General features: G+C 42.3%; 4 protein-coding genes across 4 annotated transcripts; 1 reads left to right on the top strand and 3 right to left on the bottom strand.

Moving 5' to 3' along the window:
- Positions 1–6,075: 6,075 nt before the first annotated feature.
- Positions 6,076–7,683, top strand: Bfra_003481 (putative phosphatidyl synthase protein; the record flags this gene model as incomplete). Its single annotated transcript, XM_037333887.1, has 3 exons — positions 6,076–6,500; positions 6,554–6,660; positions 6,746–7,683. 3 exons carry the CDS (start codon positions 6,076–6,078, stop codon positions 7,681–7,683), a joined length of 1,470 nt encoding a protein of 489 aa, XP_037193974.1.
- A 758-nt stretch (positions 7,684–8,441) lies between these two features.
- Bfra_003480 (putative alcohol oxidase protein) lies at positions 8,442–9,989 on the bottom strand (the record flags this gene model as incomplete). Its single annotated transcript, XM_037333886.1, has 4 exons — positions 8,442–9,260; positions 9,332–9,410; positions 9,510–9,866; positions 9,919–9,989. 4 exons carry the CDS (start codon positions 9,987–9,989, stop codon positions 8,442–8,444), a joined length of 1,326 nt encoding a protein of 441 aa, XP_037193973.1.
- A 1,039-nt stretch (positions 9,990–11,028) lies between these two features.
- Positions 11,029–12,689, bottom strand: Bfra_003479 (putative cytochrome p450 protein; the record flags this gene model as incomplete). Its single annotated transcript, XM_037333885.1, has 3 exons — positions 11,029–11,180; positions 11,252–12,300; positions 12,367–12,689. The coding sequence occupies 3 exons, from the start codon at positions 12,687–12,689 to the stop codon at positions 11,029–11,031; spliced, it is 1,524 nt and encodes a 507-aa protein (XP_037193972.1).
- A 763-nt stretch (positions 12,690–13,452) lies between these two features.
- On the bottom strand, positions 13,453–15,955 carry Bfra_003478 (putative mfs sugar protein; the record flags this gene model as incomplete). The annotated part of the gene is made up of 7 exons (XM_037333884.1): positions 13,453–13,872; positions 13,926–14,258; positions 14,417–14,885; positions 14,995–15,024; positions 15,088–15,188; positions 15,292–15,346; positions 15,432–15,955. 7 exons carry the CDS (start codon positions 15,953–15,955, stop codon positions 13,453–13,455), a joined length of 1,932 nt encoding a protein of 643 aa, XP_037193971.1.
- Positions 15,956–16,885: the final 930 nt, after the last annotated feature.

The raw sequence follows: 16,885 nt of genomic DNA, 5'->3' as shown, positions 1-16,885 counted from the left end.
TGATAAGTTGTTCCTATGTAGAAAGAAGGGTACTGTAAAGTTAATAACCGAAAATCGTTTATGTTTAGTGTCCTTAGAAGAGGCTAGAGTGTCTGAGAGAAATTCTTTAGAGACCTATCTCCTACTGCAGTGGATTGGAACTGTATGCCTATTCCCCTGATCCACTCTGTCCTTTTTAAAAACAACTTGTCACTGCCTAGCATCTTTGATAATGGGTTGGTCTATCTAGGGTTTCATCACTGACATTTGCTTTGTATTTCATGGTTCTTTAGGGAATCATACTTGACACCTTTGAATCGTTCCGATACGGCTGCGAGAAACTTAGTATGGCAGTACTATTGATATTCGCTCGAAACTACTTGACTGTATACATACAGTAGATCACATCCTACTCATGACGTCAATTCAAGTCACCATTAAGTGTGAATAAAATGGAATGATTGATGAATCTATTGATACTCATCACATGGATACTTCTATAACCACTAGAGAAGCCGTACTTCACACACTTGATTGTTTGAAACCAGGGATATAGATTAAAGATTCCGGCGATAAAGCTCTTGCTATACGCACCAGTATAGAAAGATACTACAACGCCAGAGGAAATGAGGCTCGTTCGGTGTGAGGCGGGCTCGAATCTGAAATGCAAGCTACCTGTATTTGATTGGCACGAACCATGAAATAAGGTTAACCTTAAGCTTAAATTCAAAGTTCTTGACGCCCGATTATCCATAAATACATACTATTCCGCCATTGAATAACAACTTTCCCGCTGGCCACTCCATACGAATATTTTGTTGAGTATTATTGGTTAACTTTATATCTATCTAGGCAGGTAACTAAGAGGCTTCCCCTGATACTTACAATGTCTCATCCATTGCATGATTGGAACAGACCATTGGCACGCGGGTGGGTACACAGACTGATAGGACACTTTCCATCATTCAATATTTGTAGCAAATTATTTTGTGATTGTTGTATATCAGGATTTATCACTTGATTATTTGATCTAGGATTAATTTTCAGATAGAATTTTAAAGAGATATTGTTAAGTCAATTTTCGCAATGTCAGATCAAACCGCACACCCACTGGTGATATGGGCTCTCGAGAAAGAGATTTGCACTTTACCCATCTATAAGATACCGCTCTCTAACGAGATTTTCAGGGCTATTTTTGGGCAAGAAATAGAGGAGGGTTGGACTAGGTAAATTTTGGGTATTTAGGGATTGAAGTTTCTGTATTTTCATAAATCGCCACCTTCAGATGCACCCATATGCAGCATGAGACTCTCTGAATACACTTCTATCCACTACAACCTCCAGGCCAGATGCCAGAGCCCAGGGAGTGGCTAAGGGAGTGGCCAAAGAGCCAAAATGGGACGAAGAGTTGCACACACAGTGCATATCATGAATTGGGAGATCCTACTGTCTTGGTTCCACTGACGTTGACAAGATCACCCGAGTATGGCTGCTAAACAAGGCTATGCTATGTACGCCTGCGTTATCCGGTTTTCAACTTCGGGATTTCAATTGATTCTACGTTTTTATCGATTACTAGAAGCACTAAATGATCAAGCCTTTTTGAAGTGAGAAAGGGCGGCGGAACAAGCTGGAGATATCGTGGATATAGATGGACATTGAGATCAAATGAAAGGCTGCTTTGAAGACGATAGAAGCGAGTGCTGCTTATTCAAAGTTGGACAGATCGATATGTGTATGCTTGGAATTATAGGAATCAATATTACGAACTTTAATTTCAGGGAATTTTGTCCAGAAGATGGTGAACAGGAAATGAAATGTTTGAAGAAGGGCAAATATTGAGAGCAAAAAAAGACTATCTGATCACGTGGTATTATGTTTGCTTCTGTTGCTAGGGGGTATCTATAGACCTTCTTTGTGTAGTTTAAAATTAAAGACTCCTATTCTACCTTCTTGTTTGATCAATGGGTTTTTTACGTGCGAACTTTCATAGCCTTTGCTTCTGTTGTTTCTGCCTGCTTTATGTAGTCTATTAGACCCTATCTATTATTTGTGCGCAGGATTGCCCTGACCTCTACCACTTTCTGACCTCTTACAGTATACACTCATTGATCATTCAGAATCATATTACCGGGCCATAATAAGGGTCCGAAAACATTAGTGGCTTGCTTCAGAAAATAGTGTAGTTCTTTGAGATGTTTCAATATGGTAATTTCCATACGTCCAAATTACAGCAAAAACAGCATGGAGATGTTGCAGCCAGCTCTGTACTTAAAGCAATCAAAGGCTGTTGCAGACATCAAAATAAGTAATGAAAACATTCTGCATATCCAGATCAGCTGTGAATAACAACAGCCTGCCATTTTAAATAGTTGTATAACTTTATTCCAGTAGGTTGACAGACTCTAATCGCTAATAGTTCAAAACAGCATACCCCAAACTACATAGCTTGCCCATAGATATCGAGGCATGCCCACTGCCCATTTTTGTTCTCGACTGGTTCTCGGTGATCCATGCCACGCTCGGGTTTCCCAATTTATCTAAGAGGGAGAGTCTTCCACGAGCACGGAAATGCGGAGTACCCCGGATCATCTCGATCACTAACTTTTCCTCCTTGGTCTTTAGCTCAAGCAGATCCATCATACGGTAGGTACAATTGTCACTAGTACAAGTTCCTCTGGAGACCACCATACCTTTACTGAAGGCAGGTGTGCATCCAGCAGTCTCGTTGGAGTCACCCGAATCTATGACACTAATCTTCCTTAATGAATTTAGAGTTTGCCGAACTTGCCGATTGTAGATATCATCACATTTCATCTCAACTTGAATGGAAATGAGACTGTTCTTCAAAATTTATCAGTCCCGCAATAGCCCACCAGAACACTGCGAGGGGTAAAACCTGGGGATGTTCAGTTGATACAAGGATGCTTCAAAATTTGCGTTACATTTCAATACTGACTCGTATTTTCCAGCTCCACTGATTTTTCTGCAAGTCGCCGTGTCAGGTAATTGATTTCATGGGTTTGAGGGTTTCCCCAGATAATTTTATCCTGGCCGGTTGGAAATTTGTGGAGAAGTTTGGAGAGGAGGATTGAAAAGTAATCACAACTATTGAACTTTCCTAAGTTGAAATTCAAGAGAACGTGTTGTTTGTCAGTAGATGAATTCTCAGGCACTTGCCGTAAGCCGAATGGAGAATAGTGGCTCCTCGGCAGTTCATTGGTCGTTTTCCTTAAATCCACGCAGCTTCAGTTGTTTCCGTTTGACATTGAACTGACGTAGTTTTTGCGTTATTTTCGTTGTTCCGTCGTCACCTAGGATTCCCCTGATGGATGCATGTTAACGAAAATAGGTGACACGGAAAGCTGACAACAACTGACACCCTTTTTAGCATCAATATGTGCATGTGGAATTCGAATACGTGAGCACGAAGCACATGTGGAAAGACCCATTTATCCCTGAAAAGTTAATGTGAATGTCTTGATTGTTTGAATATTGATCATGTATGATGATGCTGCTGATGTTGAAATGTCGACAAGTACCTCTGTTGAAATTTCAAATGCATATGCAATGCAGGTTCTGGGTATATTGGGTCCTCAAAAGCCCGCTTTCTTCCCATTATGTCTCAACGTGGGAGTGAGTTGGTGGGCCAAAAAGCACGTTCACATGTCAAACCATGGAGTATAGTTTCAAAAAACAATAGGGGGGGGAATGAGAGAAAAAGTGTTCATAAACAAGAAAAGAAAGCAACTTGCTTGTGTAACTCGTGAAAACATAAGCCGCAACAACTTTTGATAATTCATCTACAGATACTTCCTTGGCAAAATGCAACTAATCAAAACATCCTCAAGGAACGGCGTTGTTTTTCGGCCAAATTTGATAGTTAGGAAACGGTGTCGAATAGTTCATTCGGATTGGAGGATTTCTTACGGATGTGAGAAATATTTGTGATTTGAAGGAATTCCTTATCAATGTACTTAATTGATACGATGGCGCTCCGTACATTGGGGCTATTTCATCCCTTTTCACTGGTCAAATAGACGAGTGCGTATGTAAGCGCTCACCGATGAAGTTTAGCTTGAGGCTGGCGAAATGTTGGTTGGTTGGATAGATGGAAAATACTTTTCTTTTCATATCCACTTCCCTTGCAAGAGCCCAAGAGCGCAAGAGACGATTGAAAACAATAATTGAGTCTGACAATTTGGATTTTACGGACAAATCCCATGGTAAAAAAAGCACGAGTCACGACTTTGGATACGTTCTCCTCTGCGCGTGCAGAGCACAATCTTTGGGACTCTCTACTCTGTAATGCAAAGTTACATGTTATGTTTCATTACCACCTACTGATTCTACTCAAACGAGGGGCGTATCGAAGCTCCTTCCAAAGGATGCATCAGAACAGAATAGAGATCTGTCGTAATAGCGCCAATCGATCTGATAAGGATACACATTTTCTACAGCGGCAATCGATTGGACCTTTTTTTCCCCAAAAATTAATATGCTCAACCGCCACGAAGCAAAAAGTGACTTCAACTAATGATTCATGACCGATGATGCGAGCATCTCGGCCTCATCCATGAACAATGGCTGTGTTGGGTAGGTGGCCGTGCAAATGAATTGTCTCCACCGTTGTTCGTTGCCTTCAGAGCCTTGGAAACGGGTACACACGAAGTTACGAAGTAGAGTGGATTGTCTGAATGGCATCAATTTCCCTGCAATTAGAAACGACTTGATAATGATTGTTGCCTCGGGTAGAGAATCGAGATTGAATCTGACTGTACAGTGTACGAAGTACGCTCTCATCGGCACCAATTACACAGCAAGTTCTTCCTTTCTCAATTCTTTTACGTGGTTAAGTGGAACTCTGAAGGGGCCTAGACAGAATAATGTTATCTCCCCACCCCCTCCATCTCCATCCATCCCACCATGGGCCATGGCACCACCATCCCACCAACTCATACTTTCCACGCCTTCCAAAATTGGGTTTAGTGGAACTATGTATGCACAACTGCGTCATAATCATCTCCCCTAGATCCAAGACTTTTTCCTTATCAGCAAAATATGCTGATGAAACGTATTCGGGTTTGCTCTTAACCAAACAAGTTAACAACATCAACAATTAAGCATTCAAAGTTTCGGTCCATGTAACAATCGACGGTAAATGTCGGAGACATTTTCACAAGGATATCAAGGCAAATGCAAATGCAAATGCAATTCTGTACAAGAGTGTAGACCACCGAGCCGATCCTTTTAGGACGGGATCCGGTTGATTTGAAGAGATGAAAAAACCCCCCTAGACACCCGAGCACCCCAAGCAATACCATTGTGCTTTACTACTCGACGACATCAGATATCGACAGGGTCTACAGCAGTGGGGGCGAACCTTGCGTACCCTAATAACTGGGGGATCCACACAATGAAATTCGGATCAATATTGACCAGGTAACAAGCATGAAGGCAGACACGATGGAGCAAGATGTAGCTCGATGTCATACTAACAAAAAGCGGTTTCAGAAATTCACCGTCATGTTCAGCTTTTCCCATGATGAAATTGACAATCATCATCATTGAAGAGATATTCAAGGCTAAAAGATACTCCACTTAGTCTAAGGCCCGAACATACTTAGAGAGTAGTTTGCTCTCTAGTCCAGAGACGGACCTACTTTATTTGAATCAAGACATTTGCCTTTCTGCTTCTTTTAAACTAAAAGATCCCCCCCCTCTTAAATTTGGTTGATCACTATCAACTTATCTCTCAACTTGTTTTCTATATTCTTGATACATCTTATCTAGGATCGTTCAATTCTCCGGTCACATCAACCGTTTAACACTTCAAGGTGTACGATTATTGAATAAGATTTAAGCGCATCTTACCTGAAAATCATAACCTTTCCTGGTCAAACGTTTCAGGCCAGCATAGCATATTCGACCCACAGAATCATTGCTCCTACACAAATAAGAGAAGCGCGCGCAGTTAACCGCAGCTTCTCAATCCAAACAACAAACGGGCGAAGCAGTTCCCGTTACCCGAAAGTCAATCGCTGACTGTTCCTGCCAACTTACTCCAATTTTGTACTACGCTTATATTTACTTAAAATGGCGCCTTCTTCCACCCTCAAACCTTCTGCAGCTGCCAGACCCAGACCTGGAATTCGCAGACTTTCAAGTATGACTACCAACGCAGTAGAAGTTTCAACCGGCGGACCGGTCGTCGTTGTTCCAGAAAGATTAATGAGAGAATCTTTATCCCGAGGAACTTCATACCAAGGTGGAAACTTTGCAGCTTCATTGGAAAATGCCAGAAACGAACTCAGTGCTATAAACCTTGAGGAAGAGGAATCTTCGTCAAGTTCCCCTGACTCACCGGCAACTCCACTCACCCCTGCCGATGTCCCCACCACTGATTCTTTTGCTTACGCTTTCGATATCGATGGAGTTCTCATTCGTGGTGGTAAACCAATTCCAGAAGCTATTGAAGCTATGAGAATGCTAAATGGAGAGAATGAATATGGTATTAGAATGTATGTTGCTTTCAGCAAATAGTGTGAAGAGCCCCTTGCTGACACGTCCATAGTCCATACATATTCTTGACAAATGGAGGTGGAAAGACTGAAGCAGAAAGGTGTATTGATCTTTCAAGACAACTGGACATTGAAGTCTCGCCTTCACAGTTCATTTGCGGTACGTACCTATGCCCCATGCTGGGATCCTTCATTTGAAGGATTCGTCGAAATGTACTTGCAACTCAGATACTAATTCCCTCCAGGTCACACTCCTATGAGAGAAATGGTTGAAAAATACGAAACTGTTCTTGTAATTGGAGGTGAGGGTGAAAAATGCAGGCAAGTTGCCGAAGGTTACGGATTCCGTGATGTCATCACTCCAGGTGATATCATTAAAGACAACGAACATACCACTCCATTCCGCAAACTCACAACCGAAGAATTGAAGAATTCACGTGGTGGTCGTGATTATAGCAAAACTAAAATCGAAGCCATATTCGTCTTCGCCGATAGTCGTGATTGGGCTAGCGACGTTCAAATTATGCTCGATCTTGCTATGTCCAAAGGAGGATACATTGGCACCCTTTCAGAAACTTTCGATGAGGGGCCACCAATCTACTTTTCTCACAGCGATATTGTCTGGTCAGCTGCTCACGAAAATGTTCGTCTCGGTATGGGCGCTTTACGAAAAATGACCGAAATGCTTTTCAGAGACCTCACCAAGGGTAAAGAGCTAGAAACCATCGCTTTCGGAAAGCCTCAAATTGGAACCTTTGAGTTTGCTACCAGGTTGTTACAGCAATGGCGCAAGGATGAGCATCGCTGCAACCGTCCTCCTGAGACTGTTTACTTCGTCGGCGACACTCCAGAATCTGATATCAGAGGTACTAATCAATTCAACGAGAAGTCTAAGAATGATTGGTATTCTATCTTAGTACGAACTGGAGTATACCAAGAGGGGACTGAGCCAGCATACAAACCTAGAGTGACCGTGGATACCGTACTGGATGCGGTCAAACATGGAATCGAAAGGGAATTCAAGAAGAAGATGAAGGAGAACAACCCAAGAGGATTGCCGCTTAATAGCTTGGGTGGATTGAGCCTCGATGGAAAACCAACGATGGGAGGCATACCACCCAAGATTTTGGAGGTTTCAAGTCAAGGTGCTAGCGAGACAGCCACTCCTGAGGCTACTGATTGATAAATTTGCATTCATTGCCTGCGATTGATCTACACCTACATTCATTATGCAAAAAAAAAAAAGTCTTCTTGGGTTATTTCTACTGGTGTTATGATGGAACATAATGTTATGATGGATGGATTAAATGGGTATTGGATTGATGGAGTCTTGGACCGCTTGGGGAGGGCGTTCAATGAGACCACAATATCCTGAAAGCGATACATAAGTTTTCCTTGGAGAATTGCAGGAACGAAATACATAAATATGGGGTGGATGAAAGATGGGGTAGAAATGATAGAATTTCGATCAATAGCGAGATCAATTAATTGAATACCATTATTCTTACAAAGTTCTTTACTCTAATCCAATGCCGAATGTTCACTTTTTTAATCGAGCCCCAATGATGAATATATAGGTATAACGAGCTTCTCATACTCTTTCTCAAAAGCAAGATGATGGTTCATCAAGGAAAATTGATAACGTAGAAGTGGAGAGTTGCCCAGAGTACCAAGAGAACCATTTAGTCACAAACTCGGAGGTTGTGATAGAACCCATTTCGAGCTAGAACGATAAGTAGTTGATATGTGTCAATCTATCAAATGGTTTGAATTGAGGCCAAGGGCCTATTACGCTATACTGAGACTCCACGAGTGAACTAGCGCTAATGAAAGCCTGATGAATTAGGGCCATGGGCAATCTTCTCCATTCACAAACAAATACAAACTCAAAGCTAAACCTCCAGAAAGGTAAGCAAGTTCGCCGACACCAACCCAATTCTTTCATAGCTCATTCTTAATCAAATCCGCACATTCCTCTGCCACCATGATAGCAGCTGCTTGCAAGTGTCCCGATACAATCTGCGGGAACATACTCGTATCGTAAACTCTTAAACCTTTTACACCATAGACTTTCAATTCATCATCTACCACTCCTGGGGCTATCGGGTCATGCTCGGGTGCCATTTTACATGTAGAAGCATAGTGAAAAGTCGTTCTTATTCGTTGACGGATGAATCTATCCATCTCCTCTGTAGTATTGCTCTTAACATCAAGTTCTTGTTTTTCGGCTGGAAAGGTGATGTTTCGAGGAAGAGGGAACCCAGACTCTTTCATTTTATCTGCTATGGAAAGTGTGAGTCGAACGGCGCTACGAGCAATGGTATGATCCGAGGCGTCGGACAGGATTCCAAAATCAACTTTCGGCTTGTCGTGTGGATTTGACGACGCCAAGCGGACCGTTCCAGAGGATTTTGGTTGAAGAATCGCGGCCAGAACACAAAACATGAGTGTTTTAGAGAATATGTTTATGAATTCTGGCTCGTCGAAATTATCCATTCCACTCGTGGAAAGTGGCATGAGCTCAATGTCGGGGATGAGGCTTTGAGGGTCTAAAGATTTCGTCGAAGCTTCTTCGATAAGTCCAGTGCTATCTTGTTTGATCATTCGAGAGCGAACATAGAGAGCTAAGGTCTGAACAAGAATGCTGAAGAGACCAACTTGGAAGAAGATATATTTGAAAAGTTCAAGTGTGATTTTGAGGGGCTGGTTGCCATGGAAGTTAGTGATTCGGCTGCCGGTACCTCCCAAGCGACTGGGATACTATGGTGGTCAGTCTGTATCATAGTAGGTTAGTAAGTATACACTATTGATGAGAATGGCTCGAAGCATACCAAAGTAGATCCGACCCCCGGTAGGTTATGCACCACTTTGATACTATGTTCTTCTAAAATCTCACGAGGCCCAATACCACTACGCGATTGACATATTAGTTCACTCTTTCTTTCTCGTCTTTGTTACTTTCCTTTCTCCTTCATGCATGATAAAATCAGGGCAAAGAAGAAAACACACCTGAGCATAAGCACTTGCGGTGAGCCTATCGCACCCGAGCACACCATGACTTCTTTGTTAACCTTTGCTGAATAAGTGCTTTCAGATTTTCGACCCGAGGATTGAAAGACTATCTTCTCGGTACTCGGAAGCCCCTTCTCCTGCGTAAATAAAATACGAGAGACAAGAGTATTGGTGCAGATCGTGAGGTTTCGTCTTTCCAATGCAATCTTGGGAAGAAACGCTTCAAAACTGGATACACGCTCTCTGCGCTTACTAAGAGTAAGAGAGAGTATTGCGACTCCTTCGGGGGGAGCATCCGGCGCATTAGAATCTGGGACGGCAATGAACCCCATCGTTTTGGCACAATCAGTGAAACTACCGAAAGTCAGAAGTGAGATCACAATCATAGGGGTCAAAGAAAGCTAACGCTCGGTAGGCTTGGAATAGCCAGTTGAAGTAAGTGAAGGTTTGGGTAATCCATGGTCCTACAACATGCATATTTTAGTATTAGAGAAGAACAAATGGTGCATTTGAGTTTACTCACCCGTGTTTCCATGTTAAGTTGAATTTTGATAATCAAGGGAGGACTCGCTCTTAACAAAGTAAGGCAGCAATTTCTCATAGCTCCACTCAGAATGGCCTAAAAATGCCCATGCATCATAGTCGGTAGGAGTCCCGCGTGTATAAATCATACTATTAATTCTGGAGGTACCGCCCAAAACCTCGCCGCGGATTACTCCGCTCCGACGATTATCACAATACTTCATGGGCTCAGATTTCCACCTCATCGCACCAAAGGTCAGACGAGTCGGATCGGAAGAAATAAGAGGATTGCGGGATAGCCATGTGTCATTTGCAGGACCGCATTCGAGGACAAGAACCGAGATATTGGGATTTTCGCTCGATCGAGATGCTAATGTACACCCCACGGTGCCCCCTGAAACCACCACAGACGTTAGTTAGGAGATACACAGTGGACTGGGAAATTGAGAAAATAGTAGAAACAGCGCACCTCCAACTATGACAAAATCATATGTTTTGGAATCAACCTGTGCCGGTTGGCATTCTGGGTAATTTTTGTCTAACGGTCACCACATGTTGATGAGCGGAAGGAAATGGGAAATACTGGAGATCTGCTATAATGGATACAAGAAATTAACTTGGTGAAAAGAATCTTGCAGATCGAAAGATCATTCAAATGGTAGGTTTGCTTGACAGTTATTGATGTAAAACAGATGCATAGGTAGGCTAAGTAGATAATACAGCTACGTATCTTCTCCCAACAATTTCAAAAACATGTACATATAATGCAAAATTGTGGCGATGTCGGTTACACAGAATTGAGCCTTGATATTCAATATTTGTATTCAATAACTGGGTATTTGTAGGATGTGCAGGTTGCGGCGCTGCAAATTGCGGCATATGTTTTACATGGCGTGAGGACGCCTAATAAATCTTGAGCTTCGCTGATTCGCTCTTAATTTTCTCTTGTAAGGGATATATTTTAACACTGTTCGAAGGACCATTGAAACATTGATCAAGATCCGTCTGTATCTGCTCTCCTAAATGCCAGCATAATAGCATAGCCTGCAGGATGTCCTATAAAACCTTCCACTTGCTCTATCTTCGTCTCCGGCACTACTACACTCTGAAATTCCTTGAAAACTGCTACGATTACCGCTTTCATCACTACCTTTTTGTCAGCAAGTCTTATTAATTCTCGGTGAATGAATTCATTCACTTAAGGAGAGTTCACTTACTACGAATAGCAAAATGGTTTCCAATACACATTCTTCCTCCGCTGCCAAAAGCCCAGTGCCATCGCAGCATTTGTTTCTTTGCCTCTGGGGACACATCCAACCATCTATCTGGAATCCAATTTAGGGGGTCCGGGAAAACATCTGAGTTTCTGTGTAAAGTATATGCAGATGCACTAACAGTAATACCGCCCGGTACTGAATATTTTCCAATCATAGCGCCTTTCTCCGGAACTTGGCGAGTAAATGCTCCTAGACCAGCGGGATACAGTCGTAATGTTTCCATAAGTATAGCATTTAGTAACGGTAACGAATCAATTTCTTGCGAAGGCGTTGTGTCCAGATTCACAGAAAGTAGCTCTTTCTGAAGACGCGAGATGATAGATGTATGACGAGCGATCTCAGCCATCAAATAGCTTACCGTGATAGATAAACCTTCATGTGAAGCTGCGATATGGTCTAGCATTTCTGCAGCAACCACTGTGTCTACTTGATTTGCAGAAACTGTTTCCGAAGCTTCAAGCTTTCGGCGTAATTGTCCATACACGGTTGGATACGATTCTATCTCGTTAGTTTCTTCAGATTGAAAAGTGTCTCTTGCTCGATATGCCATCGAGAGAATGAAGTCTTCCATTGCTTGGGAAGCAGAAGCTATTCCTTCATCCAACGGACTCATGCCGAATCGCCCCATCCATTTCGTAAGATTGGGAACATCCAGTCTCCAAAACAGCCCACCAAGACCTAGCTCAAAATTTCGTAGAATCAATTTCTTGTCGGGATCTTCAACAAGATTCGAGGCGTTTTTGAGACCAAATAAGTATGCGCTCGTGAGATCCATAAAGAGTGCTTTGTTTTCTTGAAATATATTCACTGGTGTGCCTGTTTCCGCCCAAACACGCATCCGAGGAATAAATCTGTTGTAGGTAATATTCCTCAAGATCTCCGTCAAGCCCTCGGACGCCTGGATAAAAGAATTGGAGTAGACATGAGATAACATGCGTTTGCGTTCAGTATGTACTGGTGCCTCCTTCATAGAAAACAAAACGCTGTGACTGAACATGGAGACAAGTCAAAACAATATTCAAATGTAAAGCATTAAGAGGAATATGATCACATACCCATAGTTCAAGAACATCGAATACCATTCCCCTTTCTCGAATCCACCACCATAAACCGTTTTAACACCATCTTCAAGACAATTTATACTCAATTCTCTTGGTGCAATTCTAATAACAGGACCGTACTTTTTGTGAGCAGCATATCGAGCTTTGTGCTCAGTGTCATTTGCTCGATGCCAAAACAACCATGATTTTGAATATGGCGTCGTGAAATTTGCGTTAGGAATTTGAGATAAAGGTGAGAGGATAGCGGTTTGCAGACGCTTGATTAGCCATATACATGATGCTACAGTCACAAATGTATAAGCTATGAGAGGTAACATGATGTATGTGTAACTCTTAGTTGAGCAATGATAAGTTGCCTAACTCACGGTTGATAGAACCAAATGGAAAGATTGGCTATGGTGAGGGGTTTAAAGAACTATATGCTTCAGAATGAACCTTGCATCTGGCAGCATTGCAGTAGCACTATTTTGTAGGTCTGCCGTTCAGGCACATCGCTGCGTTGGATTTTATCAATTGGCAAATCATACATCTTGCGATCAATTATCCTGTTGCATCCTGTTGTAACACGGCTGTGAAATTATCGGTCATGATTCCCGTGTTGGTGGTTGATGCATGGTGAACCAATAAGAACATATTTACCACTGGAGGTAATGCTCGATGGAGGTATGAAGATTCGCGCTGTTCTTTTTTTCACACGATCAGATGCAGATGTCTTCAGCCACAATGCATTTTTATTCAACCACAAATCGCATATTTCGTGGCAGCCAATCAAACGCCGTTATAACTCAAACTGGAGGTTGCATATGCCATGGTGGAGAGAATATTATTATAACCAAAGGGAAATTTTCACATTGGTGATTGAAATTCAATTATTAACTTTTAGCTACAATTTCTATGTATAAAGTTTCCCAAAGTTTGGATTGTTTAGAGGAGAGCGGAGATTTCCAGATAGAATCATCTGAGCCATCCAAGCAGGTAGAGTTCATCTAAGTTCTCCAAGTGTTTTGGATGTTCTAAGTTGTTGAAAAGGCTCAACCCATTTGAATAACTGAATGATATAAATGCACCAAGATATCTCAATCAAGCGTGCTTTTCAATACTGTCGCCCCTGTCTCCAGCCCTCATAGATGAGGTAGGACTGTAATGATGATTGCTATCCTGGGCCAAGTTCTCATAAAGCTTTGGCCTCTCAACATCCATTCTTAAGACATGTCGCCTGATAGGGTAAGTAAATTGACTCCATCCATATGCCGCGTGCTTTCTCGTAGGGACGTTGAAAACTTGGTCCAATTCTTCCAGTGTTTTATTTTTGGTTTCTGGGACGAAGAGGAGGGTAAGAAAGAAGCCAACAACGTTGAAACCGGCGTAGAAAGAGAAAGCGCCTTGGGCCTTAAAGGCTCTCAGCATTGATGGCCATGTAATGGCGAGGACAAAGTTGAAGAACCAAGTGGTTGCAGTTGCCAAGGACATTCCTAGTGAACGAACATGGAGAGGATAGGCCTGAAGATTTGTTAGGGCTAGGCTATTTATATACAACAAAGCAACTTCCTTACCTCTGCGGAGTATGTAAAGGGAACAGGCCCGGCTCCCGGGCTGTAGGCCAAACAAAAGAGATAGATGCCTAGAGCTACGATGGCAATTCGAGTAGTTCCCTCGGGAATTAGGAAGCTCCAGCCGGTCATGAACAGAAAGACTGACATAAGCGGGAAGGTAAATAGTAGAAGCCATCGTCGACCGAACTTGTCGATTGTCCAAATTGCAGGAAGCGCTCCGAGAAAGTTAAGCATGCCGAAACCCAAAGATGCACATAGAGCATTAACCTCTGAGAAGCCAGCGTCAACGAAAATTACGGATGAATAATAGGCGATCACGTTAATGCCACAGAACTAATACGTATATTAGCTACCATATTCAATGTCTTTTTAATGTGAAGGGTCACGAAATTTGGAAGCGGGGGAAAAAGATATGCATCTCCCCTTTTCATCACTATGAGCTAACCGATAATTAAGTGCATCTAGCAATTGAAGCTGGGCACATAACCTACCTGCTGCATAAACATTGTGATCTCTGACGCAACCATTGCTCTTCTAATTCGAGGCACTGTGAACAATTGCTTGATATGATTTTGTCCAGAACCCATGTTATTCTCAGCTTCGAGAAGCATGTGCATCTGGAAAACATCACGTGCCGCCTGGACCTTAGTGTGTCTGATTCTGCACATTGCTTGATATGCTTCTTCATGTCTCCCTTTACCCATGTACCAGCGAGGTGACTCGGGGCAATAGAAAACAAAGAAACAAACGAAGAGAGCAGGAACTCCGGCAGATCCCATCATTAGTCTCCAATTAAGTCCATGGATATTAGATGCCGTATCGGGAACATAGTAGAAGGCTAGATCAAATGCAAAGCCTAACATAATACCAAAAGCAGTGAATACTTGCCATTGCATTGCCATAGCGCCACGAATTGATGCTGGAGAGGTCTCGCAGGCATATACGGGTACAGTGGCCGACCTAGGTAACGTTAGCATCGGTATTAGGAATTACTAGGAATCTATTCAATAGTGAGGAGCGTCCTGGGCTTGCTGTTATCATGAAAGACAAGACGGGTAACAATACATACTTTGCACCAAGACCTATTCCGAGCATGAACCTAGTATCAAATATTAGAGATTTTCAATTTTCAATAGAAAATTTAGGGGTTTCTCTTAAATACCTAGCGATAAACATGTGCCACCAGGTGTTGGTGAATGCCTGCCAGAAGCAGGTTAGTGCGGAGATCAAACAAGTGACGAAGATGGTGCCTCTACGCCCCCACTGCGAGGAGTCAGTATTGCCTATCGATGAATATTTTGGTGGGAAACGAGGATTAAGAGGAAAAGAACTGCACTTAGCAGTAAAAGGGGTGCATATAACTTACCCAATTGTTAAATGGAACAGTCAGCCAGCAGCCAGCAATTGCACAACCGAGATATCTTTGAAAGTCTTAAGTTAGTGATGGCTTGGGTAGCTATAGTAGGGACTAGAACCTCGAAAGGAATTTAGAAATTGAATACGTACGGGGCACCATTTGTGATACCTAATAGCCATGGGTCCAAAGAACTATTTTCATCATCAATTCCAAACAAACGGGAGTAGAATATCTGCGCTCCATTTACGACACTCTCGTCTACTCCTTGAACGGCTGCGCAAACTGAACAAAGCAGAATAACTTTGATGAAAAGCGATGGCAGAGACCATTTACTTGTTCTTTCTTTTTCCAAATAATCTATCTCGCCCCTGGAAAGTTCGTTCCTGGCTCGAACACTACCTGAATCTTTTGCAAGTAATGCTCCGACCTTGAATGCGGAAATATCGACAGAGTCGTTGAGCCCATGTTTTCGAGCGTAAGCCTCGGCAAGTTCTTCTAATTTATTCTCATCATATGATGCTAATGGATCGTTCAAGATTCTATTTGTAGCTGCAAGACGTTCGGCGTCAGTGGTTTGCTCGAGATGTCGTGAAGAGGAAACCCTGTCTTCAGGCTGCCCCTTTCGATCAGAGCTTGTAGTGGAAACCATAATGAATTGAGGATTTTGAAACATACAAAAGTAAAGAGAAGCAATAGGAGGAGAGACAAAGTTCTTATTTATGGTAAATACTCAAAGTATATTGAATACTAAGTCGTGCATAGTGTGCTATACTTATTACTAGCTGCACGAGGATGTCATTGACATAGACGATCGAGTAATTTAGACTATGAATAACTCTAGAAGTGGAATGATTTGAGTTTAGTAATGTTAGTAGCTCGGCAAATTCTCCAAAAGCAAGGAAGCGAATGACTACTTCAAAGAGCATTCGAACAACCAATTCGCCTTGATATCATTTCCACTTGGAAATTCCTTGATAGCTAGGCAGAAGCATGGAAAACTGATTTGCTTATCCAAAATTAATGCCATGGCTTCATGTTTGTTTGCTTGATGTGTAGATCATACTTTATCAACTATAGAAAATCGGTCCATAGAAGATTGACAATCGTAGCTTGATAGCTTCACTTTTTAAGTTCCCACCAATGATCGGGGTTAGACGGCCAGTACGAATATTGGCTACTTCTGTCCCTTGGCAGGCTGAGCTGGATCATGAATGGGAGTATCTGGGATAAACACAAGATTATGCACATGTTCGTTCTCATTTCGTATACCTAGCTACTGTTGAGGCTCCGTTGGAAACCCAGTTTGGAAAAGAATCTCTTTTTCGGCATAGTTCTACACACAGGTGATGTTGAAAAGGTCCATCTTATGTAAGCAATAAATCAATTCTTGGCCTAGCCTCGTCAACTACTCCGCGTACATAAAAACGTCAACTAGACGGCTCCAGAGTCCAGACCATTTAACAAACGTTCAAGCTATATTAGGTAATTTGTAGTAAGTAGCAATATTCAGCACTACTCTAGGTCACCCAAGTTTTTGTCCTAATCAAGACATTGGTAGTTCGTCGACTGTTGCCATTTCGATATCGATATACTGCTTGGCGTG

The sequence above is a fragment of the Botrytis fragariae genome, assembly GCF_013461495.1.
Source record: "Botrytis fragariae strain BVB16 chromosome Unknown tig00000045, whole genome shotgun sequence".
Lineage (NCBI taxonomy): Eukaryota > Fungi > Ascomycota > Leotiomycetes > Helotiales > Sclerotiniaceae > Botrytis > Botrytis fragariae.
The sequence above is the reverse complement of the archived record's forward strand: the minus strand, read 5'-3'. Positions and strand labels throughout refer to the sequence as shown.